The 27,203-nt window shown below is 39.3% G+C and overlaps 1 protein-coding gene across 3 annotated transcripts in view; it reads left to right on the top strand.

Moving 5' to 3' along the window:
- The window catches only part of tusc3 (tumor suppressor candidate 3), a 383,950-nt gene that overhangs the window by 194,914 nt on the left and 161,833 nt on the right, over positions 1 to 27,203 (top strand). For all 3 annotated transcript variants that reach the window (XM_073064598.1, XM_073064600.1, XM_073064597.1), the window contains exon 7: positions 19,893 to 19,956. In XM_073064598.1, the coding sequence (XP_072920699.1) occupies positions 19,893 to 19,956 (64 nt within the window). The remainder of the gene's footprint in view (positions 1 to 19,892; positions 19,957 to 27,203) is intronic.

Genomic DNA, 27,203 nt, shown 5'->3' with positions numbered 1-27,203 from the left:
AATCAACTACTTTCTTTCCTAACCTGCATGCTTGGTTGCATATATACCTCAGGCCAATGTCAATCAGGGTTTAGATGATCTGCGCAATGGGGTCAACATGCACGAAACAGTGCCTTCTAACGCCTTCACCATTGTTTTGGGAGATTTTAACCAGGCCAGTCTGGAAAATCACTGAGCAATTACCATCAACAGATCACTTGCAATATCAGAGGAAACAACACACTGGACCATTGCTACACCACCATCAAGACTGCCTACTGTGCTATTCCACACCCTCACTTCAGGAAGTCTGATCACCTAGCTGTACTTCTACTCCCTGAGTGTAGGCAGAGACTGAAGACTGCAGCACTAGTAGTGAGGACCAAGAAAGTATGGACAAGGGAAGCACAGGAGTGCCTACAGCACTGCTTTGAATCGGTGGACTGGACTGTATTCAGGGATCCATCTTTGAACCTGGATGAGTATGCTGCAGTTGTTAGATAGATAGATAGATAGATAGATAGATACTTTATTCATCCCCATGGGGAAATTCAACATTTTCCAATGTCCCATACACTTCTTGTAGCAAAACTAATTACATACAATACTTAACTCAGTAAAGAATATGATATGCATCTAAATCACTATCTCAAAAAGCATTAATAATAGCTTTTAAAAAGTTCTTAAGTCCTGGCGGTAGAATTGTAAAGCCTAATGGCATTGGAGAGTATTGACCTCTTCATCCTGTCTGAGGAGCATTGCATCGATAGTAACCTGTCACTGAAACTGCTTCTCTGTCTCTGGATGGTGCTATGTAGAGGATGTTCAGAGTTATCCATAATTGACCGTAGCCTACTCAGCGCCCTTCGCTCAGCTACCGATGTTAAACTCTCCAGTACTTTGCCCACGACAGAGCCCGCCTTCCTTACCAGCTTACCAGAAGTACTAGCGACTTCATTAAAACCTATGTGGATGAGTGTGTGCCTACAAAGACTTACTGTACATTCCCAAACCAAAAGCCGTGGATGAACCAGGAGGTATGTTGTGTGCTGAAGGCTAGATCTGTGGCATTCAAGTCTGGCGATGCAGGCCTGTACAAGAAAACCAGGTATGATTTGTGGAGGGCTATTTCAAGGGTGAAGAGACAATTTCGAATGAGGTTGGAGGCAACATCGGATGCATGTCTACTCTGGCAGAGTTTGCAAAACATTACTTCCTACATAGCAAAACCCAATAGCATGAATGGCAGCGATACTTCACTACCAGATGAACTCAATGCCTTCTATGCCCGCTTTGAAAGGGAGAGTACAACTACAGCTATGAAGATCCCTGCTGCACCTGATGACCCTGAGATGCCTGTCTCAGAGGTCGATGTTAGGCTGTCTTTAAAGAGAGTGAACTATCACAAGGTGGAAGGTCCTGATGGAGTACTTGGTAAGGCTCTGAAGACTTGTGCTAACCAACTGGTGGGAGTATTCAAATACATTTTCAACCTCTCACTGCTATGGGTGGAAGTTCCCACTTGCTTCAAAAAGGCAACAGTTATACCAGTGCCTAAGAAGAATAATGTGAGCTGCCTTAATGACTATCACCTGGTAGCTCTCATATCTACAGTGATGAAATGCTTTGAGAAGTTGATCATGACTAGAATGAGCTCCTGCCTCAGCAAGGATCTGAACCCTATTGCAATTTGCCTATCGCCACAATAGGCTAATGGCAGATACAATCTTAATGGCTCTTCACACGGCTTTAGACCACCTGGATAACACAAACACCTATGTCAGGATGCTGTTCATTGACTATAGCTCAGCATTTAACACCATCATTCCCACAATCCTGATTGAGAAGTTGCAGAATCTGGGCCTCTGTACCTCCCTCTGCAATTGGGTCCTCAACTTCCTAACTGGAAGACCACAATCTGTGCGGATTGGTGATAACATATCCTTCTCGCTGACAATCAACACCAGTGCACCTCAGGGGTGTATGCTTAGCCCACTGCTCTACTCTCTATATACAGTACACATGATTGTGTGGCTAGGCATAGCTCAAATACTATCTATAAATTTGCTGATGATACAGTCATTGTTGGTAGAATCTCAGGTGATGACGAGGGTGTACAAGAGTGAGATAGAAACATAGAAACATAGAAAACCTGCAGCACAATTCAGGCCCTTTGGCCCACAAAGTTGTGCTGAACATGTCCCTACCTTAGAAATTACTAGGCGTACCTATAGCCCTCTATTTTTCTAAGCTCCATGTACCTATCCAAAAGTCTCTTAAAAGACCCTATCGTATCTGCCTCCACCACTGCTGCTGGCAGCCCATTCCATACATTCACCACTCAGATATGCCAACTGGTGGAGTGGTGTCGCAGCAAAAACCTTGTACTCAACATCAGTAAGATGGAGGAGATGATAGTGAAGTTCCGGAATGGTTTAGACAAAGGATCTCATACCAATCCTCATAGAGGGATCAGAAGTGGAGAGAGTGAACAGCTTCAAGTTCCTGGGTGTCAAGATCGCTGAGGATCCAACCTGGTTCCAACATATCGATACAGTTAAAAAGAAGGCAAGACAGCGACTATACTTCATCAGGAGTTTGAAGAGATTTGATATGTCAACAGATACACTTTAAAACTCTATAGATGTACTATGGAGAGCATCCTGACAGGCTGCATCACTGTCTGGTCTGGGGGGTCTACTGCACAGGACTGAAAGAAGCTGCAGAGGATCGTAAATCTAGTCAACTGCATTTTGGATACTAGCCTACAAAGTACCCAGGTCATCTTCAAGGAGCGGTGTCTCAGAAAGGCAGCATCCATTATTAAGGACCTCCAACACCCAGGGCATGTCCTTTTCTTGCTGTTGCCATCAGGTAGGATGTACAGAGGCTTAAAGGCACACACTCAACGATTCAGGAACAGCTTCTTCCTCTCTGCCATCTGATTCCTAAATGGACATTGAATCCTTGAACACTACCTCACTTTTTTAATATTGGTATTTATGTTTTTTGCACAGATTTTAATTTATTCAATATACATATACTGTAATTGATTTAGTTTTCTTATTTAGCATTATTATTATTTTATTTTGTTTATTTTTCTTCTACGTTATGTATTGCATTGAACTTCCGCTGCTAAGTTAACAAGTTTCACATCACATGCCGGTGATAATAAACCTGATTCTGATTCCGATTCTAACGTTTTCTTTTTTTTTCCAGAGTTGCCTTTATAGCTGCCATTTTTGGAATAATTAAAATTGCACTTTATTCCATATGGATGCAAATGTGTATTATAATAGATCAGAATCACTCTGCAATTTCCTTCCTCTACCTTCTCTTCAATTTGCTTTGAAGTCCCACCAGGCTTCATTTTCTATTGTGTATCTATTTCCATATAATATATGCTTGTGCAAATCCTAGTCTTAATTCTGAGCACTTCCATAGAATTATTCATGGATGTCTGCACTCAGGAGATCCATAACAGGGTGAAATGAACAAGAGGAACCTCTTCCCATAATTAATGTCCTCCAGTCCAGGCAACTTCCTGATGAATCTCCTCTGCACTTTCTCCAATGCAATCACAGTTTTCCTAAAGTGTGGTGATCGTAACTACAAGAAAACAAATAGATGGCACAAGGTATGCCAAGTAAACAGGACAATAGTTTGCTTGTAAAAATGAGGGACCAGCTAAAGAAGAAGCCTTTGGTCCTGCAATGTTTCCGAATGTGCACAAACCTATAACTAGTTTCAATATATTGTTGAGCACTTAATGCTTACTCCTAATTCAGAGCTGAACAAAATAGGTAAATCTCAATTTAAAAAATCAAGTGATTTCAGACCACACAAATAAGATGTTATAGATTGCTCTACATTATCTGGTCATCAATCATATTTGTATTATGCAGTTTCTTCAAAGATCCTGAGAGATTAAATTCCTGGGACACCAGGCCATTGCTGATAAGTGCAGTCAAAAACTTAGAAACAATGAGGTCCTTCATGGAAATGGTGAAGTAACTGACCTACTCTTTTATCATTACTAAGAGCAGGACAGTTATTTCACCATGCCCATGATTAAGCCAAAGTTTCACTCCCATATGTGGTCAATGCATTTATGCTTGCTTTGATTGGCAAAACATGTAGGCACCTTCATTAATCTTTGAGACCGACATAAGAGTATCCTTTAGGGACTTCCAGTAAGATGGCGATTGTTTAGCTGCTCCGAACTTTTATTCCGTTACTGTCGCTATCTTTGCACTAAATGTCTCCATTTTTTAAACCTTAGTTAGGAATTATTTCGGTATCTCTTACTTGCCTGTGAATATATCTAACTTACAATGTCTAGCAAGAGTTCTAAATCCGGGAGAAAAGAAGCTATGACCCCGTCGGACGAGACGATGGTTGTGCTTGGAAAGCTCCGAGATGAAATCTTAAAGGAATTTAAAACTGCTTTCAAACAGTTAGAAGACAAACTGGATCGGATCAACGATAAAGTGGACAAACATGCTGAACACTTATCTCGCATCGATTCGACTTCTGTAGATTTAGAAAGTCGTGTTCGATACTTGGAGACTCTCTGTTCCAGCCTAGAGGAAAAATCTAACAAACTTCTTTCCAAAATGGTGGATCTCGAAAATCGCAATAGACGCTGTAATATCAGAATTCTGGGATTGCCAGAGGCGACCGAAAAGGTATCAACCGTGAAGTTTTTCGCCGAGTTTCTCTGTGAGTTATTCGGGAAAGATTTGCTTCCGAAGCCGCCCGAGCTTGAACGGGCACACAGAGTTTACGTTCCCCCCGGAATTCTGGGCTCCTGCCCGCAACCAGTAATCTTGTGCTTCCATCAATACCAGGTAAAACACAGTCTGATTGTAGAGGCGCGTCGCAGGGGGTCTCTTCCTTTCAAGGATACAACCATTCGCATTGTGGAAGATTTTGCACCCCAGACCTTAAAGATGCGCGCTGAGTTTAAAGGCGCAATCAAAGTGCTTTTTGATCATGGTTTCAAACCTTCCCTTCGTAACCCTGCCGATCTACAAATCAAGCTTAGTACCGGGAAATACAAGTGGTTCAAATCAGTGAAGGAAGCTGAAGCATTTGTGGCAAGTCTTCCGGCTATCCAGTCATCTTCGGAATCTGATTGGACCTCCTAAAATGGTGGATAAGTACTCCTCGTAGTAAAATTACTTTCTCTGGACTTGGAATTCACTTGAATCACTCAGACATTATTCATTGAAACTTTAAGGGCTGTTGACAATCTCTCCCGGGATTTGGTGTGTGTGTAGTCTATTTTTATTCTTGTATAACTTTACCTACAGAGTTCTACAACTAACTCTAACTTGTTTTGGTGGTTCGAAGTCTTTAGTGAAGGCCTCCCTGTTTGTTGGTTCACAGTTCAACTGCTGATTTATTTTTCCTTTGTTTTAAATATTTATTTATTTTATCTTTTTCTTTTCTTCACCCCTTTTTCCTAATCTCTGAATTTTTTTCTCCCTTCTCTGTAAATGGTTGATAAATACTCGTCTTGAATTTATAATTTTCCCCTTCCTCTTCTTTTTTCTTTTTCCTTCTTACCTTTTTTTTCCCTTTCTCTTACTTTATTCTTCTATAATTTTTCACGGGTAGGTTAGTTTTGGTTTTCTTCCGATTTTCTCTGTATTAAGTTTTATATTTCTGCAGAAGGTGTTCTAATCTGTAGTTATGTTTTCTAGTGCATAAACTAGTTATTATTTGCTATAGTATTTATACGGAATTGTTGTTAATGACACAGATCTGGAAGTTGTATTTGGGTTAATTTTTTTGGTAGAGCTAGCTACTTGTTTTGGTAGCCGTCTAGTTTTGGGTTGTGCGGATGGGGTGGATTTTCCAGTTCCAACATCTCTTTATTGCTTAGGACATGTTTATATTTTGACCTTACGAATCTATGTTTTCATCTCTGCTCCCAGACTGCTATTGTACTGCTTGACTTTTTATATGCCTGCTGCCTTTTATGCATTAGTAATTAAATTTGTGAGCTGGAATGTAAAGGGATTGAACCACCCTGTTAAAAGGAGAAAGGTATTCTCACATATTAAACAACTCAAAGCTGACATTGCTTTCCTCCAAGAAACTCATATTCGTTGTTTTGATAACTCCCAGCTTCTGTCAAAGTGGGCGGGTCAGCATTTTCATTCATCCTTTGCCGCTAAAGCTAGGGGAGTCTCCATTCTTATTAACTCAAATATTCCTTTTGAACTCCATAATAAAATATCTGATACAAATGGCCATTTTATTATTGTTTCTGGTAAACTATATAACACTAAAGTTGCACTAGCAAACCTGTATGCCCCCAACTTTGATGATGTTAACTTTTTTGAACGGTTTTTTTCCTCACTACCAGACTTAAACTCATACTCTCTTATACTGGGTGATGACTTCAACTGTTGGTTGGATCCTAAACTGGACCGATTGTCCTCTGTTACCAGATCACCTACTAAATCTGCCTTAGCTATTCAATCATTTCTCTCTAATTTTGGTATCTCTGATATATGGTGTTTCCTCCATCCTACGGAGAGAGATTATTCTTTTTTCTCACATGTTCACCATACCTTCACTAGAATTGACTATTTCTTACTCGATAACCAACTTATCCCATTTGCCCACTCTTGTGACTATCAGAGTATACTGATTTCTGACCATGCCCCAATTACCCTCTCTCTGAACTTTCCTGGTCTCCCTCAGAGGAACAAACACTGGCGGTTCGATTCAACTTTATTATCGGATGATGATTTCGTAAAATTTATTAAGGATCAGATAACCTTTTATTTTAACACAAATACATCACCTGAAGTGCCATCCCAGATTGTCTGGGATGCCATGAAAGCATATCTGAGGGGTCAAATAATCTCTTACACAGCAAATCTCAATAGAAGATCCCGTGCAGATTGAGCAGACCTCATTAACCAGATTAAAGATTTGGATCAAATATATGCCCAAACTAAGAACCCTGAATTATACAAGAAGCGCGTTGAACTCCAAACTAAATTTAACCTTCTGTCCACTCAACCTGTCGAACGCCAACTTCTCGAAAGCAAGAGTCGCTTTTACATTCATGGGGATAAGTCTGGTAAATTCCTAGCCAATCAGCTGAGGCGTTCCAAAGCCAAACAACATATTACAAAGATCCGGAAGGAGAACGGAGACTTTACATCGGATCATTTAGAAATTAATGACTGTTACGTACCCGTGACACGTGACAGTGGTACCCTTGTCACGTGACTGGGGTTGAAGTTATACTGGACATGAGGTAATGGTTTTGTGATGGTGGAGTGATGTCATTTTCCCGCCAGTAGAGGTCATGTGACAGGTTTTTTCTACAGGGTATAAAAGGAAGACCCACCCTGTCAGGTGGGGCAGTTCGTGGCGGAATTTGCCAAGATGACTTCATGTCACTGCGTGATTTAATGTGATGACGCAGTTTAGTTAAAAATGAGGTTTTATATAATGCCTAAAGTTTAAAAGGTCACTACCAACGGTTTCTTTGCTGATGGAGAGTGAACAAAAGTTTGGAAGATGGAGATCGAGGAAAATCGATTTTCGACGGTGGATTGAGTTCGACCTTGTTTGATCCTCATTCGGAAGGATTTTGTTGACTATTCTCGTTGTTAATCCCTGGGTTGACCAGAAAGGATTGAGAATAGTGTGGGAAGAAAGGTCAGTACTTTCGAGCCATTATATTTTATAAAATTCTTCGTGGGAAAGTTCGACGCCGGGGAATCGAAGGACATCGACGTGGAAGAGAATTTACATCACTTTAAAAAGTCTGTCCTTTTAAAAGTACTGTGAGCTTTTGAACTTTCGGCATATCGTTCTAAAGAACTGTTTTTTCCCAATACCGCTTTAAAGACTGTTTGGGACTGCAAAGCTATTAAGAACTGTGAATGTGTCGCACAGCAGCTGTTTTCCGGTTACGTTTGGGTTTGTTTACTTTTGAGGGGGGTTTGTTTCAGTGTTTAATAAACGTGTTATTTGTTGTTAAACCCTTGCCTATCTCATCTATATTTATTGTTGCCTGAATACGTAACATTAATTATGGGGGCTACGTCCGGAATTGAATCGTTTGAGTTTAAAATGCTTTTTGAATTTTGAATCGGTGTTTTGGTAACGGGGATTGCTCGATTTTTTTTTTGTTTGTTTGGCTTGTGAGTGGTATTCGGCAACGATGAATATTGATGAGTTTCTGGATTCGCCAGACGCGGATTTGTTAGCGACGGCGAAAAAAACTGAAGTATCTGTGATTGCTAAGAGATTGCAACTTAAAGGTATTTTGGCGACTGCATCAAAAGCTGTAATACAGAGAAAGATCGCATCACATTTTGTGGCTTTGGGTCATTTTGATGAATCGATTTTAGAATCGTTTCCAATAAGTAATCTGGAGATGCAGTTGCAAATCGAACAAATGATGTTAGAGAGGTGTAAAATGGAAGCTGAACAAAAGCAGAGAGATTTTGAATATGCAATGGCGAAATTAAGGTCTGGGAATCAGTCTTCTGATTTTAAAAAAACATTTGTTGCTAGTCAAGAAATTAAATTGGTCCCTCCATTTAGTGAAACAGAAGTGGAAAGATATTTTCAACATTTTGAAACTATTGCTTGGATGTCAGAGTGGCCGAAAGATAAATGGTCAGTGTTGTTACAGAGTGTGATTAAAGGCAAAGCACAACAAGTTTATACAGCTTTAACTGCTGCGCAAGCATTAGATTATGATATTGTGAAAACAAATATTCTCAAAGCATACGAATTAGTCCCAGAAGCGTATAGAGAAAGATTCAGGAGTTTGAAAAAGTCTGTGGAAAAGACTTATGTGGAATTTGCCTATGATAAAGCTATGTGTTTTGAGAGATGGGTTTCTTCTAAAAATGTAAATGAGGACTATGAGACATTGAGAGAGCTGATTTTAATGGAGGAATTTAAAAGAAGCATTCCTGTTGAAGTAAGGACCTACTTAAATGAGAGGGATACTGATAAATTGCAGGACTGTGCTAGATTAGCTGATGAGTATGTTTTAATCCATAAGAATAAATTTCCTCAGGGTAGAATTTTCAAGAGGAAAAATAATATGGAGATTCCAGGTAAATTAGAAATTAAATCAGAGGTTAATGAGAGAGGTAAGGAGGAAGGAAAACCTGTGAAGGAAAGACAGTTTGGTCTTATTTGTAACTATTGTAAGAAGCCTGGCCATGTAATAGCTAACTGTTTCAAATTGAAAAAGAAAGAGAAGGAAGCAGTTCCAGATGCTTGTGTGCAACATACTGAAGCACCTGTAAAGTTACAGGGTTTGGTAAACACAAATGAGGATTTGTTAGAGTCTGACAAAGTTAGAAAGGGATATGATCATTTTATAACTGAAGGGTTTGTATCCTTGAAAGAAGGATCTACTCTGGTGCCAATAAAAATTCTGAGGGATACTGGAGCTTCTCAATCACTGATGTTAGATAGTGTGTTGAAGTTTAATGAAGAGAGTGATACTGGTGAGGTAAATTACATAAGAGGTGTTGGAAGTGATTTTATGCCTGTACATTTACATGAAGTAAATTTAAAGTCAGGGTTAGTTACAGGATTTGTTAAAGTAGGACTACAGCATAGCTTACCTGTGAAGGGTATTTCTTTATTGTTAGGTAATGACTTGGCAGGTGGACAAGTTTTTCCTGAAGTGCATTTGACAATGGAGTCAGAGGAACCAGAGATGAATTCTAACACAGATTCTTCCTGTGTTGTGACTAGAGCTATGGCTAAAAAAATTGATGTGCAGAATGAGGTTGTTACTTATGACTGTTCAACTCAGGATTTGAGTTTTGAAGATGTGTCAGAGACTTTCTTACCTTCGTTGTTTGAACAAGATTCTGGGAGTAAGTCTGACTATGAAGATTTATCTCTGTCTCGGAAGGAGATGATAGCAGAGCAGAATAGAGATCCTGAGATTGTAAAATTAAGGGAACAAGCTTTACTAGGTAGTGAAATTGAGAAGGTGTCAGTAGGATATTACTTGGAAAAAGGAGTGTTGATGAGGAAGTGGAGGTCGCCTACAATTCCTGCAAGTGAGGAATGGAATGTTGTTTATCAGGTAGTTGTTCCTAAAGTTTATCGAAATGAGATTTTGACTTTAGCTCATAGTGTGCCTTTAGGTGGACATCAAGGGGTAAGGAAAACTGTGGACAAGATTTTAAAACATTTTTACTGGCCTGGTTTAAGAAAAGATGTGGCGATGTTTTGTAAGACGTGCCATACTTGTCAAATTGTGTGTAAACCAAATCAGGTTACACCAGTAGCTCCATTACAACCTATTCCAGCATTTGGTGAACCGTTTTCTAAAGTTATTGTAGATTGTGTTGGTCCATTACCAAAGACAAAAACTGGTTATCAGTATTTGTTGACTATCATGTGTACTTCGTCTAGGTTTCCAGAGGCAGTACCACTTAGGAATATAAAAGCTAAAACTGTGACGAAGGCTCTTATAAAATTCTTTACTTATTTTGGATTGCCTAAGGAAATACAAACTGATCAAGGTAGTAATTTTATGTCTGGATTGTTTCAACAGATAGTTTATAAATTGGGAGCTAAGCAAATCACTTCGTCTGCATACCATCCAGAATCGCAAGGTGCTTTGGAGAGGTTTCATTCTACTCTCAAGAATATGATTAGGACATATTGTGTGGAAAATGAAGGTGACTGGGATGAGAGTATAAACTTACTTTTATTTGCAGTAAGGGAATCGGTACAGGAATCTTTAGGTTTTAGTCCATTTGAACTTGTGTTTGGGCATAGAGTTAGAGGACCTTTAGCTTTATTGAAGGAACAGTGGATTAGTAAGGAAGTGCATACTAATTTGTTGGACTATGTTTTGAAATTTAAGGACAGGTTACATAAAGCTTGTAGTTTAGCCAAGGAAAATTTAAAGTTGGCTCAGGAGAAAATGAAAACTTGGTATGATAAGGAAGCTAGGATGAGGATGTTTAAGCCTGGAGATAAGGTGTTGGTTCTTTTCCCAGTGCAGACAAATCCTTTACAAGCTAGATTTCATGGACCTTATGAAATTGTGTCTAGAATCAATGATGTGGATTACGTAATAAAAACTCCAGATCGCAGAAGGTCAACACAACTTTGCCACATAAATATGATTAAACCATATTTTGAGAAACAATCTGATACTGTGACTGTTGTGGTTAGTGAGAATGAGTTTGATTTAACTGGGAACATGATAGATGATTCATCTGACTTTCATTCTAAATCTAACATTGTTTCTGTTAGGTTACCTAATTCAACTATTTTGGAAAATATGGATGAGAAATTAGCACATTTACAGCTAGAGCAGAAACAACAGATGAAGGAATTGATTTTTAAGTATAAGGATTTGTTTCCAGATGTTCCGAGAAGGACTACTATAGCTTCACATGATGTAGATGTTGGAGATGCCAAACCTATTAAACAACATCCATATAGGATGAACATGGAAAAATGTGAACTTGCTGAGAAGGAAATTGAATACATGTTAGAGAATGATATTATTAGACATTCTAACTCGAATTGGAGTTCGCCATGTGTTATGGTGCCAAAACCTGATGGTAGTATTAGGTTTTGTACGGACTATAGGAAGGTGAATGCTGTAACGAAAACAGATGCATATCCAATTCCTAGAGTAGATGATTGTGTGGATAACGTTGGGAAAGCAAAGTTCCTTACAAAGATTGATTTATTGAAAGGGTATTGGTGTGTTCCATTAACGGACAGAGGTAGAGAGATTTCTGCATTTGTAACTCCATCTGGGTTATATGAGTATAATGTTCTTCCATTTGGGATGAAGAATGCCCCAGGTACTTTCCAGAGGATGATTAATTCTGTGATTCAGGGATTGAAAGATACTGATGCTTATATTGATGATTTAGTGACAGGAAATGATACTTGGGAAGCACACATAATTGCGGTGGAGAAATTGTTTGAAAAGCTTTCAAAAGCTAACTTGACTATTAATTTAGCCAAGAGTGAATTTGGACATGCCACTGTGACTTACCTTGGTTATGTTGTAGGTCAAGGTAAGGTAGCTCCTGTTCAGGCAAAAGTTCAGGCAATTTTAGAGATTCCCACTCCGACGGGGAAAAAACTCTTAGAAGATTTTTGGGAATGGTAGGATATTATAGAAAATTTTGTAAGAATTTTGCTAATGTTGCCCTTCCATTAACTAATCTTCTGCAGAAGAATGTAAAGTTTGTGTGGACAGTGCCTTGTCAGGAAGCATTTGAAAAATTGAAAACAATGATATGTCAACAACCTGTGCTTAAGACACCTGACTTTGAAAAACCTTTTCCATTAGCTGTAGATGCTAGTGATGAAGCTGCGGGAGCAGTATTGATGCAAAGGAATGAGGGTGATGAGGTTGATCATCCAGTAGCTTACTTTTCTAAGAAATTTAATAAGCATCAAAGAAACTATTCAACAATAGAGAAAGAATTGTTATCTCTTGTTTTGGCTTTGGAATATTTTGAGGTATATGTTGGTACAACTCAAAAACCACTTATTGTTTACACTGATCATAATCCGTTAGTTTTTCTAAGTAAGATGAAAAACAAAAACAGAAGATTGTTGAATTGGAGTTTGATGTTACAAGAGTACAATATTGTGATAACTCATATTAAAGGTAGAGATAATGTGGTTGCTGATTGTCTATCTCGATGTTGAATGTACAATATAATATTTTTTTTTGGAGTGGTTTTTTTATTGTAACACTCCTACTGTATTATATATTGTGTATGTTATATAATTAATACATTTGTTTTTTTTTGTAAGAAATTGTTAAAATTTTTGTTCTTGTCAGACCAAAAATGTTTTTTTTTGGAGGGAGGTGTTACATACCTGTGACACGTGACAGTGGTACCCTTGTCACGTGACTGGGGTTGAAGTTATACTGGACATGAGGTAATGGTTTTGTGATGGTGGAGTGATGTCATTTTCCCGCCAGTAGAGGTCATGTGACAGGTTTTTTCTACAGGGTATAAAAGGAAGACCCACCCTGTCAGGTGGGGCAGTTCGTGGCGGAATTTGCCAAGATGACTTCATGTCACTGCGTGATTTAATGTGATGACGCAGTTTAGTTAAAAATGAGGTTTTATATAATGCCTAAAGTTTAAAAGGTCACTACCAACGGTTTCTTTGCTGATGGAGAGTGAACAAAAGTTTGGAAGATGGAGATCGAGGAAAATCGATTTTCGACGGTGGATTGAGTTCGACCTTGTTTGATCCTCATTCGGAAGGATTTCGTTGACTATTCTCGTTGTTAATCCCTGGGTTGACCAGAAAGGATTGAGAATAGTGTGGGAAGAAAGGTCAGTACTTTCGAGCCATTATATTTTATAAAATTCTTCGTGGGAAAGTTCGACGCCGGGGAATCGAAGGACATCGACGTGGAAGAGAATTTACATCACTTTAAAAAGTCTGTCCTTTTAAAAGTACTGTGAGCTTTTGAACTTTCGGCATATCGTTCTAAAGAACTGTTTTTTCCCAATACCGCTTTAAAGACTGTTTGGGACTGCAAAGCTATTAAGAACTGTGAATGTGTCGCACAGCAGCTGTTTTCCGGTTACGTTTGGGTTTGTTTACTTTTGAGGGGGGTTTGTTTCAGTGTTTAATAAACGTGTTATTTGTTGTTAAACCCTTGCCTATCTCATCTATACTTATTGTTGCCTGAATACGTAACAATGACGCATTTAAAAATTTTTATTCTCGGCTTTATTCCTCTGAATCTCTGAATGACAATATCTCTGTGGATCAATTTTTACAGAATCTGAATATCCCCTCACTTTCATCTGATTTCAAAGCCAAACTCAATGCGCCTATATCACCAGAAGAAATATCTTTTGCAATTTCTGCACTGTCCTCAGGGAAATCTCCTGGACCTGATGGGTTCCCTGTGGAATTTTATAAATCATTCTCTTCACTTCTTTCTCCTCAGTTACTTTCAGTATTATCTGACTCATTTAATTACGGCAAATTGCCACCCTCTTTCAATGAGGCATCTATTATTCTTCTTTTAAAAAAGGGCAAAGACCCAACAGAGTGTTCCTCGTACAGGCCGATCTCTCTGCTCAATGTTGATGTAAAGATCTTAGCTAAAGTGTTGGCTCATAGATTAGAAACCGTTATTCCCTCCATTATCTCTGATGACCAAACAGGCTTTATTAAAAACCGTCTCCCTTTTTTTAACATTCGGCGTCTATTTAATATTTTATACTCAGTTCCAACTGGGACTCCTGAATGTGTTATCTCCCTTGATGCGGAGAAAGCATTTGATTGTATAGAGTGGAACTACCTTTTTGCAGTCTTAGAAAAATTTGACCTCGGCCAAAGTTTCATCTCTTGGATCCAATTGCTGTACCTGTGTCCTACTGCTTCTGTTCTAACTAATTTTCAGAAATCCCAAGTATTTAATCTCAAATGTGGCACCCGTCAGGGATGCCCCTTAAGTCCCTTTCTCTTTGATTTGGCTATAGAACCTCTGGCGATAGCATTTCGAAATTGTCCTGAATTGACCGGGATTTGGAGAGGGGGTGTTGAGCATGAAGTTTCTCTCTATGCTGATGACTTATTACTCTTTCTCTCAAATCCATCTACATCCTTACCTCTAATGTTTTCACTTCTTGACCAGTTTAGCCAGATCTCTGGCTATAAACTCAACTTACATAAGAGTGAACTTTTCCCAATTAATAAAGAAGCACAAGAACTAATATTTTGTGATCTCCCTTTTAAAGTAGTCCATAATCAATTTACTTATCTTGGAATTACAGTCACAAGGAAGTTTAAAGATCTCTTTCGTGAAAACTTTGTCAATCTTTCATATGCTACAAAATAGAGTCTGGTACAATGGTCACCTCTATCTATGTCCTTGGTAGGTCATATTAATGTTGTTAAAATGTATGTTCTCCCCAAATTTTTATACTTATTTCAATCTATCCCAATTTTTATTCCTAAATCTTTTTTTGATTCCTTAGACTCTATTATTTTGTCATATCTGTGGCAGAATAAGCGCTCTAGAATTAATAAAATCCACCTCCAAAAATCTAAAAAAGAGGGTGGCATGGCTTTACCTAACTTTCGCTTATATTACTGGGCAGCTAATATACGTTGTGCTGCCTTCTGGTCTTTCTTCCACGGTCAACCCGAGTGCCCTAACTGGGTGGCAATGGAGATGAGCTCCACTGAAGAATTATCTATATCTGCACTTCTTGGCTCTGCACTCCCTAGTAGTCTGCCCAGATCAATAGCTAATCTTCTGGTTAGACACACTTTGCGTATATGGGCTCAGTTCAGGAAATGCTATGGTTTCCAGGGGTTTTCCGTTTCTAGCCCTGTCGCACATAATCACCTTTTTTTTACCTACTACGTATGATTCAGCATTCCATGTTTGGTACAGGAAGGGCATTAGACATTTTGAAGATCTCTTTATTGATAATCGCTTCGCTTCTTTTCAGCAGCTCTCCGTTAAGTTCAACCTGCCTAACGCTCACTTTTTCAGATATCTCCAAATCCGACACTTTACTGCTCCTTTAATTCCTAACTTTCCTGAAATGCCTGCGAAAAATGCTATGGACCTATTTCTTTCCATTAATCCACTAGGTAAAGGTTTAATTTCAATTATCCGAGATAAACTAGCAGCCTTACGACGGGCCCCTGTGGATAAAATTAAAATGGCCTGGGAGCAGGATTTAAATATCTCCTTATCCGAGGAGAGCTGGAACTCAGTTCTCAAATCGGTCAACTCAACCTCCCTTTGTGCTCGCCATTGCCTCTTACAGTTTAAGATTGTTCATGGAGCCCATATGTCTAAATCTAAACTATCTCGATTCTACCCTGGCATTAGTCCGCTCTGTGATAAATGCAAGAGGGGCGTGGCCTCTCTCATCCATATGTACTGGTTCTGTCCTAGCTTGGAGAAATTCTGGAAAGATGTCTTCACTACATTATCGGGTATTCTGAATCAGCACCTAGAACCTAACCCCTTAATTGCTCTGTTCGGTTTCTGGGGTGAGACAGATTTATGTCTGGGTCCGACCAAATGCCGAATACTATCCTTTGCCTCTCTCCTGGCGAGACGCTTGATCCTCCTTAGATGGAGAGATGTTGCCCCGCCCACTCATGCGCAATGGCTTAACGACATTATGGCCTGCTTGGACCTCAAAAAAATTCATTATTCAGTTCTTAATTCGGATCTAAAGTTCCATAAGGTCTGGGGACCTTTTATCGAGTACTTTCATAACCTTCCTCTTGACTAGGGTTTTTTTTTCTTTTTTTTTCTCTTCTTTTCAGTCCCTTGCTTTCAGCTCCCTTTTTTTTCTAGTAGTAGGCATTATTATCCTCTGTTGCTAAGTGTATTCACAGTCTGGGAGTTTGACTGTCCAGACTTATACTCTTTATACTGTGTGGTGGTTGGTCTGGAGTTGTTGTTGTTTTTTTCTTGTGTTTTGGGGCTTGGGGAGGACACTAAGCTCACTTGTCTTTAATTTAGGTGCTTTTTTGTTAAATTCTCTTCCTTTGTAGCATATTGTTATTGTATGCTTAATCTTGCACTGTGTTAATGCTCCTCATTAGGATTTGGGGTTTTTAATTTTGTAAAATGTTTTGAAAAACTAATAAAAAATTTTTTAAAAAAGTATCCTTTAGGAGAGTGACTCTACAGAAAGCATCTCGTTCAGATGGTGGATCTGTCCGAAAATTGAAGACCTGTGCTACTTAACTGGACATCTTCAACTTCTCAGTCTGAGTTTGTCTTCTGTTTTAATCATTCTGGTACCCAATAACAATATGGTTACCTTCCTCAGTGACTAAAATAACTATTATTGAGTAGCAATTGCATCCAATGTGATTAAGTGCTTCAAGAGCTTGGTCATGAACCAAATTCACTGCCTGAGTGGTGACCTAGATCTGCTCCATTCGTGACTACTCTCACAACAGGTCTACAGCAGATGCCATTTTGTTGGATCTTCACTTAGCTCTGGAACACCCTGGACGATGAAGATGCATACGCCAAAATGCTCTTCATTGGCCACAGCTCAGCCATCAATACTATCATCTCCTTGAAACTCATCACTAAGCTCCAAGACCTGAGTGTCTATACCTCCTTGTTCACTGGATCCTCAATTTCCTCGCTGATAGACCTCAATTAGTATAGATTGGGAACTACATCTCCTCCACACATACCATTGGCACCGTTCACCACAAGCGATGTGCTTAGTCCTGCTTTTCTCACTTTATACCTAAGTACAGCTCCAAAGCAGTATTTAAGTTTGCTGATGTCACCATTGTTGTTGCCCAATACAAAGATGGTGACGAGTTAGCATATAGGAGGGAGATTTAAAAACTGATTGAGTGGTGCCACAATGAGAACCTCTCACTCAATGTCAGCAAACAGATATCTGATTACCAACAATAGGAGGAAGAATCTAGAAGTCCACTAGCCAGTCATCATTAGGGTATCAGAAGTGGAGAGGGTCAGTAGCTTTCAATTCTTTGGTGTTAATATATCAGATGATCTATGTTGGGACCAGCAGGTAAATATCATCACAAAGAAGGTGTGACCGTGCCTCTACTCTCTCAGAAGATGGAGCAGATTTGACATGTTACCAAAAACTTTGATAAACTTCTATTGATGCACAGGTGCACCTGGGTATGTGGTATAGAAGCGCTTAGGTCGCACACTTCAGGAACAGTTATTGCCCTAAGCTCCTGATCACTGACCACGAGTGAGGCTGCAATTGGTTAGGGTTGACCATGGAAGTTGCGTCCTAGCTGTCTAGTTATGCAAGCCTGGGCAATCTGACATGGAGCATAAGCTGTTGTCCATATAGTAAGTTCCCCTTCTCACACATTTGAAGAACCCAAAGGAACGGTAGCATCACAGATGTTGCCAGTCAGCATTGAACTCAGTGTTAGACTACCTTAGGGACTCCCGCTCTGGACTTTTCCCTCGGTGTTTACTCCAAAAGCCTTCCCCATCAGTGGGTATAGCCGTAAGGCAGTGGAGGTATGAGATCAGAGTTTTCCTTTTCCTAGATGAGCTGCCAACCATGGCTGACAAGTCCCAGCTGCCCAAAGCAGCTGGTTTTAAGGTGTCAGAAACCCACCTTTGTTCCTTCTCCTGTCAGTAGAAACAGTTCCTCCGGGCTCAGTAGCTAAGCTGCAGGTGAAGACCAGGAGCTGGACTTGGTAGTCAGAAGCTATTTGAGGTGCACGCCATTGGGAGCATTTAATAGGTAATGAGAGCTTGTCCCCATTACCATTCCCGGCTATCACACTCTTAAGGAACCATGATATGAAATGATTCTACATCTTACAGCCTCACACTCAAAGACTCTGACAACTCAAGTTCTCAGTACTATTTTTTTTCGTATATTTGTCTTCTTTTGTACTTTGGTTGTCTGTCAGTCTTTGTGTATGGATTTTCTTAGATTCTATTGTCTTTCTTTAATTTTCCTGTAAATGCCTGCAAGATAATGAATTTCAAGATAGTATATAGCAACACTTATGTGCTTTGATAATACATTTATTTTGAACTTTGAAAGTTTTTAAAAGCATTATATGTTATCACTGAACAGCTGTAAATATGTAAAAAATAGGATTTACAATTATAGTCCTTCACTGCCTAATTACATCCTAATGTGCCTTTCTGTCTACAATGATTTTTAGAATTAGTGACTTCTGCAAGGAAGGTGGGGTGGAATACATGATTATCAAATAGCACACAAATCAATAACAATAAGGATTAATAATCTGCCCCTGTTATATTGTTTTTGGGATAAATGTTGTCCAGTCTAGTCATAAGATGAGGATTAGGTCCCTGGACTAAATCCCCACAGAAAGATGTAAAAAGGGATGAATATTAATGCATGTGGGAGAATGATGCAGAGAACTGTAAGTATGCAGCTACTTTAAACCCCTATATACTGATCAGTTTTATGGCTTTTTCCAGCGAACTCCCACATATTGTCATCCTAAAAGCACATCACACAATCTCTGCACTTAAACTATGCAGCTATCTGACAGGTTGCTATTGACATTGTTACAACCTTGATGTATGTGAAGGTGATTCAGGCGTTATTCCTACAATAGTTGGAATTACTTTGACAGTGTTATGACTGCAAGCAACATTTGTGCTATCCAGCATCTTCAATATTTTGAAAGCCTTGGCTTGAATAGCAATGTTATGAATGGGTTTTATTGGATCCTTCTATTACAAGTGTGCTGGATGCCTGAAAATTTTGCTCAAAATCTGTCTATAGATCTAGTTTGAATGCTATTAAAAGAAGTAATTCAATGAACATGTAGCCTTATGAGTGACTGTATCCCAGGTATGTGTCCAAAGTTATACATGGACTGGACTTTCCTACTTCAACTAAAGATTAAGACATTTTGCAGCATTGACTTGCAAGCTGTTGCCATCAACATTTCTTTGTTACATTCAGAAGAACATGAATTTCAGAATGAAGAATACATTTCATTTGCTGGCCACTGATCTAACAGCCCATTTAGAAACCTCTGAAACTATCAATCTAGATATGGAAGGCTCGGAAGCAGTCAGACTGGGTTTGAATTCCTCCATCTCTTTTTGAAAATTATTTGCTTAGAATCTCAAACATTAAATTTATTGCAGTGAAAAGTTCCCAGGAAATTATCAAATGGTTTTATTCTTATGAATAAAAGTACTGGTCTTATGAAAATGTAGTCATTGGTGACAGTTCTAATTCCATTAGGTAAACTTTATGTTAGAATCATAGAAAAGTATGTAATATACATGTAAAAGTATTACAAATATATTGTTTATTGATTGTTGCTTGTTATGTTCTAGAGTATTTGATCTGTCTCATTTTATATTTTTGAATGTATTATTTCCACAGAGCTACATCCATGGGAGTAGCCAAGCTCAGTTTGTTGCAGAGTCACACATCATTCTTCTCCTAAGTATCCTTTGAAATGTTTGATATGATGTTGCATGATAATCTTGAATGAAGCAAGTGAAAAGTCCAAGTTTACATTTGCACATAGTGGAAAAATAAAAGTTAAGATTTTGAATTGTCTGTCCAAATATTAATTGAAGTATCACATAGGACATTAAACTGAGAAACTGTCTTGCATGCGATCCCCGAGTCGCGTTCTGTCTTTCCTCTTCTAAATCCAACCATTTAATACTTTTAGTTGCCTGTCAAGTTCCATTCAAATGTATCTCAAATACTCACTTCATTTGCTCTTTGTAGTGGCAGGTTCATAATCATGGGTAAAGAATATTGGTCATGCTAACTTGTGGAGCAGCTTTAATGATTGGTATATCTGCAATCCAAATTATTATTTATTTTTTCTCAGCTCAAGCTGGTAAAACCTGAGGTATGGGCATAACCATGTACGCTTGTTTCTCAATTGCTAGGAACTTGCCAGCTATTCTACTTGTGTTTAGTATTGTGAAATTCTGAGGATATTATTATTATTATTATTATTATTATTATTATTATTATTATTATTATTATTATTATTATTATTATTATTGTTGTTGTTGTTGTTATTGTTATTAATCAATGCATATCATGGACTTTGAATTTGTGCTTTCATTTGAAATGAATATTCCCTTTTGCTGCAATCTGTTAAATGATGTTTTGAATATTTTTCATTGATGTATGCCAATATTAATGTTCACTTTCATCATCTCATCTTTTCTCAGCTTTTCTACAATCCATTGGCAGAGCTTTACCATTCTTGTTTGAATTGAGATGAATTGACTTTATTTCTTACATCCTTCACGTTCATCCTTCATAATGTAAAAATCTTTACATTGCATCTCTGAATGTGCAATGTGCAAATTATAGTAATTTGTAATAAATAATATGTACAATAAGATATGCAGAAGAACAGTCAATATAGCTTAGAAATATAATTGTGTCGGTGTGAATTAATCAATCTGATGGCCTGGCGGAAACAGCTGTCCCAGAGCCTGTTGGTCCCGGCTTTAATGCTGTGGTACCATTTCCCAGATGGTAGCAGCTGGAACAGTTTGTGGTTGGAGTGACTCAGGTCCTCAAATATCCTTCGGGGCCCTTTTCGCACCTGTTGTTGTAAATGTCCTGAATAGTGGGAAGTTCACATCTATAGATATGCTGGGCTGTCTGCACCATTCTGCGGTTGAGGGAAGTACAGACCCCAAACCAGGCAGTGATGCAGACAGTCAGGATGCTCGCAATTGTGCCCCTGTAGAAAGTCCTTAGGATTTGAGGACTCATGTCGAACTTCTTCAACCATCTAAAGTGAAAGAGGCACTGTTGTGCTTTTTTCACCATACAACCAGTATGTGCAGACTAAGTGAGGTCCTCAGTGATGTGTATACTGAGGAACTTGAAGTTGCTCACCCTTTCAACCCCAGCTCCATTGACGTCAAAAGGAGTTAGACTGTCTCCATTCCTCCTGAGGTCTACAACCAGCTCTTTTGTTTTTGCAGCATTGAGGGAGGGGTTGTTTTCTTGATGCCTCTGTGTCAGGGTGATGACTTCCTTGTAGTCTGTCTCATTATTATTTGAGATAAGGCCAATCAATATAGTATTATCTGCAAATTTAATAAGCGGTTGGACCTGCGGATGGGATTGTATATCCAATCTGAATTTTTATCCAAATTTCATTGAACTATGCTTTTATTTCTCTTCTCTGCCCTGTTCATTCCTCGTAACTAGACCTAATAACAAAACCACCTGTACAAAGCATTTTGTAGATTGGGTTAGAAAGGATTTGGTTATGTTGCTGAAACTACATTCCCTAATCCCCTTTGTTGTTGTTGTTGTTCCTTTCCATGCCTTGTGGCTCATCGGGTGACAACTTTGTGATTTCGTTAGCTTTCTTTGTATGTTTTTTATGAGGCCAAGTTGCTAGCTCGACGTTCAACCAAGCACAGATGGAAAGGGAGCCAGGAGCCAGCTGGATTCGAACACTTGACCCCTCGAGTTGAAGTCCGGTATGGATGCCACAACACCACTGTCTGACTGTAATCACTTTTGCCTACGTCTTTTTCCAATTAATATCTAGATATTGAAATCCTTCATGATGATTATTCTGCATTTCTCTTCATAGCCCTAATTTGGATTATTTTTATCTCCACATCCTTTCCACAGTCAGTTGTCACTGTGCTTATCATTGTTTCCTACTAGTCTCTCGGCCCTTATGGTTTTCTCTAAAGTACTGGAACAGAATCTCTTACCCCAACTTCAACAAATTTCTCCAGTCACCAAGTTCCTGATTTTCATATTCTGTGAAGCATTACTGCATGAAATTGGACTCTGTGCACTAGCCAAACCAAAATGCATGTACACATAACTACAGGTTTTGCTCTTTGTAGAAGCAATACCCCCTGGAACTGGACTCCACATAATTAAAGCAGTAAAATAGCAAATCCACACTATGTGTCTGAAAATTTGCAGTTAATAAATGTATTTGCATGAACTTTTTCTGTTAAAAAATAATTGCAGAATTTAAAAATAATCAGTAGTGCACCATTGTCAGCAATTTATGTTGTTATATTATCAATAGCACTGCATTTTGAATTTGCTTAGTTTATGCATTGCATATGGTACAGTATTCAGGAATGGCAAATTTTCCAGTGGAAAGCTCAATTCTCACTTAATGCATACTCTTCAACTTTTTTCCTCCCAATGCAAAAGTACATTTACAAAATGTACCTTTACCTTTCCATTTACTTAGCTTTATGCAGATTCAGAATCCATTGGATGGTGAACTTAAATGAAAACATATTCAATTTTGAGTGAAATTTTACCATGATGTTGAATGAAGCAATTTTACAAATTGACAAGTATTATAAATTATAAGACTGTAAGACATTGGAGCAGAATTAGGCCATTCAGCCTATCAAGCCTGCTCCACCATAAGATCATGCTGATCATCTCAACCCCATTCTCTTACCTTGTCCCTGTAACCTTTTATCAGAAGTCTATCAACCTCCACTTTACATACACTTAATGACTTGGCCTGCACAGTCGCCTGTCACAATGAAGTTCACCGGTTCACCATGCTCTGGCGAAATAAATTTTTCCTCATCTCCATTCTAAATGAACGTCCCCTATTCTGAGATTGTGCCCTCTGGTTTTAGACTTCATCAGTATAGGAAACATTCTTTCCACATCCACTCTATCTAAGTCTTTCAACTTTCAATAGTTTTCAGTGACATTCCCCCAACCCCCGTGCTTCATTATTCTGATTTTCTGTGAGTACAGGCCCAGAGCCATCATCATATGATAAGCCCTTCAATCCTGGAAACATTTTCGTGAACCTCCTTTGAAACCTTTCCAGTCTCAGTTTATTCTTTCTTCCATGAGGGGCCCAAAACTGCTCACAATACTCCAAGTGAGGCCTTACCAATTCCTTTTATCCTTCTTGTTTTAAATTCTAGTTCTCTCGAAATGAATGCTAACGTTGCATTTACCTTCCTCACCACTGACTCAACCTGCAAGTTAACCTTTCGATATAATGTGTATCCTTGGATATTAAGCTCCCAACTAAAATATTATGTCAGCCACGACTCAGTGATGTCCAGAATGTCATACCTGCCAATCTCCAACTGTGCTGCAAGATCATCTACCTTATTCTGTATAGTGTGTGCATTCAAATATAACACCTTCAGTCTTGTATTTGTCACCTTTGTCCCCCGGTTACACTGCCACCTAGACCACTGACTGCAAGTTTGCCCTATCATCTGTCTCTCCTTCCTGACAGTTCCACTACACACTGCCTCAGTTTGTATACCAACTGATCCATCCTAAGCTCTGTCATTCAGTATTTCATCCCTGCCATATCAATTTAAACCCTCTCCAACAATTCTAGCAAGCTGCCCTCAAGGATATTTGTCCCCCTCGGGTTCAGGTGTAACAACTGGTGTCCTATTTGTACAGGTCATACGTTCCCCAGACGAGATCCCAAGGATCCAGAAATCTGAAGCCCTGCACCAGTTCTTCAGCCTTACATTTAGCTGACAAATCATCCTATTCTTACTTACACTGTCACGTGACTCGGGCAGCAATCCAGAGATTACCCTGGAAGCCTTGCCTTCCAGCTCTCTACTTAGTTCCCTAAATCTGATTTTCAGGACCTCTTTTCCTACCTATGTTATCAGTGCCAATATGTAGCAAGACTTCTGGTTGCTCACCCTTCCCCTTTTGAATGCCAGGGTGCCGATCCCAGATATCCCTGACTTGGGCACCTGGGAAGCAAAACACTATCCGGGTACCTCTATTGTATCCAGGAAATCTTACTCCTCTAAATATTGAATCCCCTATCACTACTGCTGTCTTCTTCTCCCCCCCACCCTCACTTCCCTTCTGAGCCACAGCAGCAGACTCAATTAGAGACCCTATCACTACAGGTTTTCCCTGGAATTTCAACACTCCCACAGTCTCCAATATGGTCTACTTATTACTGAGGGGAAAGGCCACAGCAGTAGTCTGACTGCCCAGTTCCTTTCCCTCTCCTGACAGTCACCCAGGTACCTACTTCCTGCAATTAAAAGGTGACTACCTCCCTGTAATTCCTTTCTGTCATGTCCTCAGTTTCCTGTATGTGCCGAAGGTCATCGAGCTGCAACTCTATTTCCTTAACATGTTTTCTGAGGAGGTGAAACTCAGTGCACCTCATGCAGATGTGGTTTTCCAGGAGGCTGTAGGTCTGCCAGAATTCTCACTTCTTACACAAAGAACGCAACACAGCCCCTGGAGCCATCCACACTGCACTATCTATGTATTAATAGTGTAAGAATGAAGAAGAAGAAACTTCCCAGATACTTACCCTGCCTGACCCTGATGAGACAAAGCACCAGTCCAACACTGGTCCACTCACACAGTGGCTCCTCCAATAATGGCTGCTACACTTGTCCTTGCCTTATTTTTATTTGCCCTTGCTAATAAATCACCATTTGATTGGGCTGTTGGAAAAAATGCCAGAAGCCCACAAACACTCCTTTTTAAAATCTCACACGCGGACCTGTGAGTAGCCTCCTTTCTCATTCCTGATTCGTTTGGGCTGCCGGAAAATATAATAAAGCACCTAGTACCAATGCCATGATACACTAGTTACAAACTTCTAATCAGGAAAGCATCCCTCCACATCAATCATCTGCTTCCATTCACCATGTCAATTTATGATCCAATTTAGCTGTGCTTTAGCCTTCTGAACCTGCCTACCATGCAGGAGCTTTTCAAGTACCTGACAAGGGTTCACACATAGATTATCTCAAACGGGATTCACTATTTTCCTGGGTACCACCTAGTTCCAAAATCTTTACAGAAAGTCTTGAGATTCTCCATAATCTTAACTAATGACACCCTCAGTATTCTTCAAGAGATTCACTCGGTTGAATTGCATATGCCTATTATATGCTTCCTTTTTGCCTTAGTCAAGCCATTAATATACTTTATTAACAAAGGTTCCCTAAATTTGCCTTTCACTTTTACAGAAGGTGCTGGCCCTGAACTTTTGCTAATTCTCAAAAAGACTCCACTTGCCTGATATTGTTTCACTTGTAGAATCTACTCCCAACCTACTTTCACCAGGTCCTCCCTTACACTTGGAATTATTTTAAATTTTTTTTACATTGAAGTATTATTTTTGGAGATTTTACATTATGCCTTTTAGCATTTATATATCACGTGTATTTTCTGCTTAGTATAATCTCAGTCTCATTTTCCCTTCACTCACCATTACTGCCTCCACTTGTGCTCATCATTCTTCAGGGTCTATTGGGCTTTATTGTGCTTGGTTTCCAGCACTTTGCTTTAGTCTATAAATTAATTCTTCTCAGCTAGTATTTCCTGTTAGCAGCTTTCAGTAGGGAACTGAGTTCAAAAGTTGTCTTGAGGATGCAAATCATTTTCCTTGTGCATGTGTGCGATCCCTGCAGGAACTTCAATACCACTTGGTGTAAATGTACAAGCTTCAATCATTTTTGTCAGGTCTGTTATCATAATTATATTACACAAAATCAGTGTTTTAATTTTTCATCACGTATATTATTTTTTCAGAATAATTTACATTGAGGTGGTAAATTATGGGTCCAAATGTGTCATACAGATTTAGTAACATTTCATTGCCTTTGTGTTGAGGCATGAAAAGAATGATTAGCAGGGCAAATTAAAATCACTCAGCTGAAACTCATTAAAAATATTGCTTATAGGTTTGAACCCATTTGAAAATCAGTATTTTCATTTAAGATCACCATTGCTAATCTTACTCAGTTACTTAATCTTGCTGTGGGACCAGGGGAGCCAACATATTTGGCCACTGTTATACTACCGTCAAGGACACACACCATGCCATTCCACACCCACACTCTGGAAAGTGCAGTTACCTGGCTGTACTCCTACTTCTGGTGTATAGGCAGAGACTAAAGACTGCAGCGACAGTGGTGAGGACCAAGAAGGTATTATCAGGGGAGGCAAAGACAAGACTGCACTGAGTCAGTGGACTGGAGAATATTCAGAGATTTATCATCGAATCTGAATGAATACACCACAGTTGTCACCAACTTCATCAAGACATGTGTGGATGATTGTGTGTCTTCAGGAACATACCTGACATGCCCAAACAAAACCTGTGAATGAACCGGGACTGTTCATAGACTGCTGAGGGCTTGATCTGTGGCATTTAAGGCTGGTGATTCAGAACTATACAGAGGTCCAGGTATAACCCAAGAAAAGCTATTTTAAGAGCAAGAAAACCATTCCACTTGAAGTTGGAGATGGAATTGGATGCATGTCAGCTCTGGCAGGGTTTGCAGGCCAGAACTTTCTACAAGATGAAACCTAACACATGATGCTTCACTCCAAGATGAGCTCAACACCTTTAATGCATGCTTTGAAACAGAGAATAAAACCACACCTTTGCAAATTCCTGTACCATCTGGTGACCCTATGATCTCTATCTCGGAGGCCAACATCAGAACATATTTCCTGAGCGTGATCCCTCGCAAAGTGTCAACCTCCAATAGTGTACCTGGTTGGGCACTGAAAAAATGTGCCAACCAACTGACAGGAATGTTTAAGGACATCTTCATTCATTCACTGCTGGGGTCAGAGGTTTACACCTACTTCAAAAAGACAACAATAATACCAGTACCCAAGAAGAGCAGGGTGAGCTGACTCAATGACTATCACCCAGTTACACTCACATCT

The sequence above is a fragment of the Hemitrygon akajei genome, chromosome 13, assembly GCF_048418815.1.
Source record: "Hemitrygon akajei chromosome 13, sHemAka1.3, whole genome shotgun sequence".
In the NCBI taxonomy this organism is placed as follows: Eukaryota; Metazoa; Chordata; class Chondrichthyes; order Myliobatiformes; family Dasyatidae; genus Hemitrygon; species Hemitrygon akajei.
Note: the sequence above shows the minus strand (reverse complement) of the source record. Positions and strands in the feature narration are given on the sequence as shown.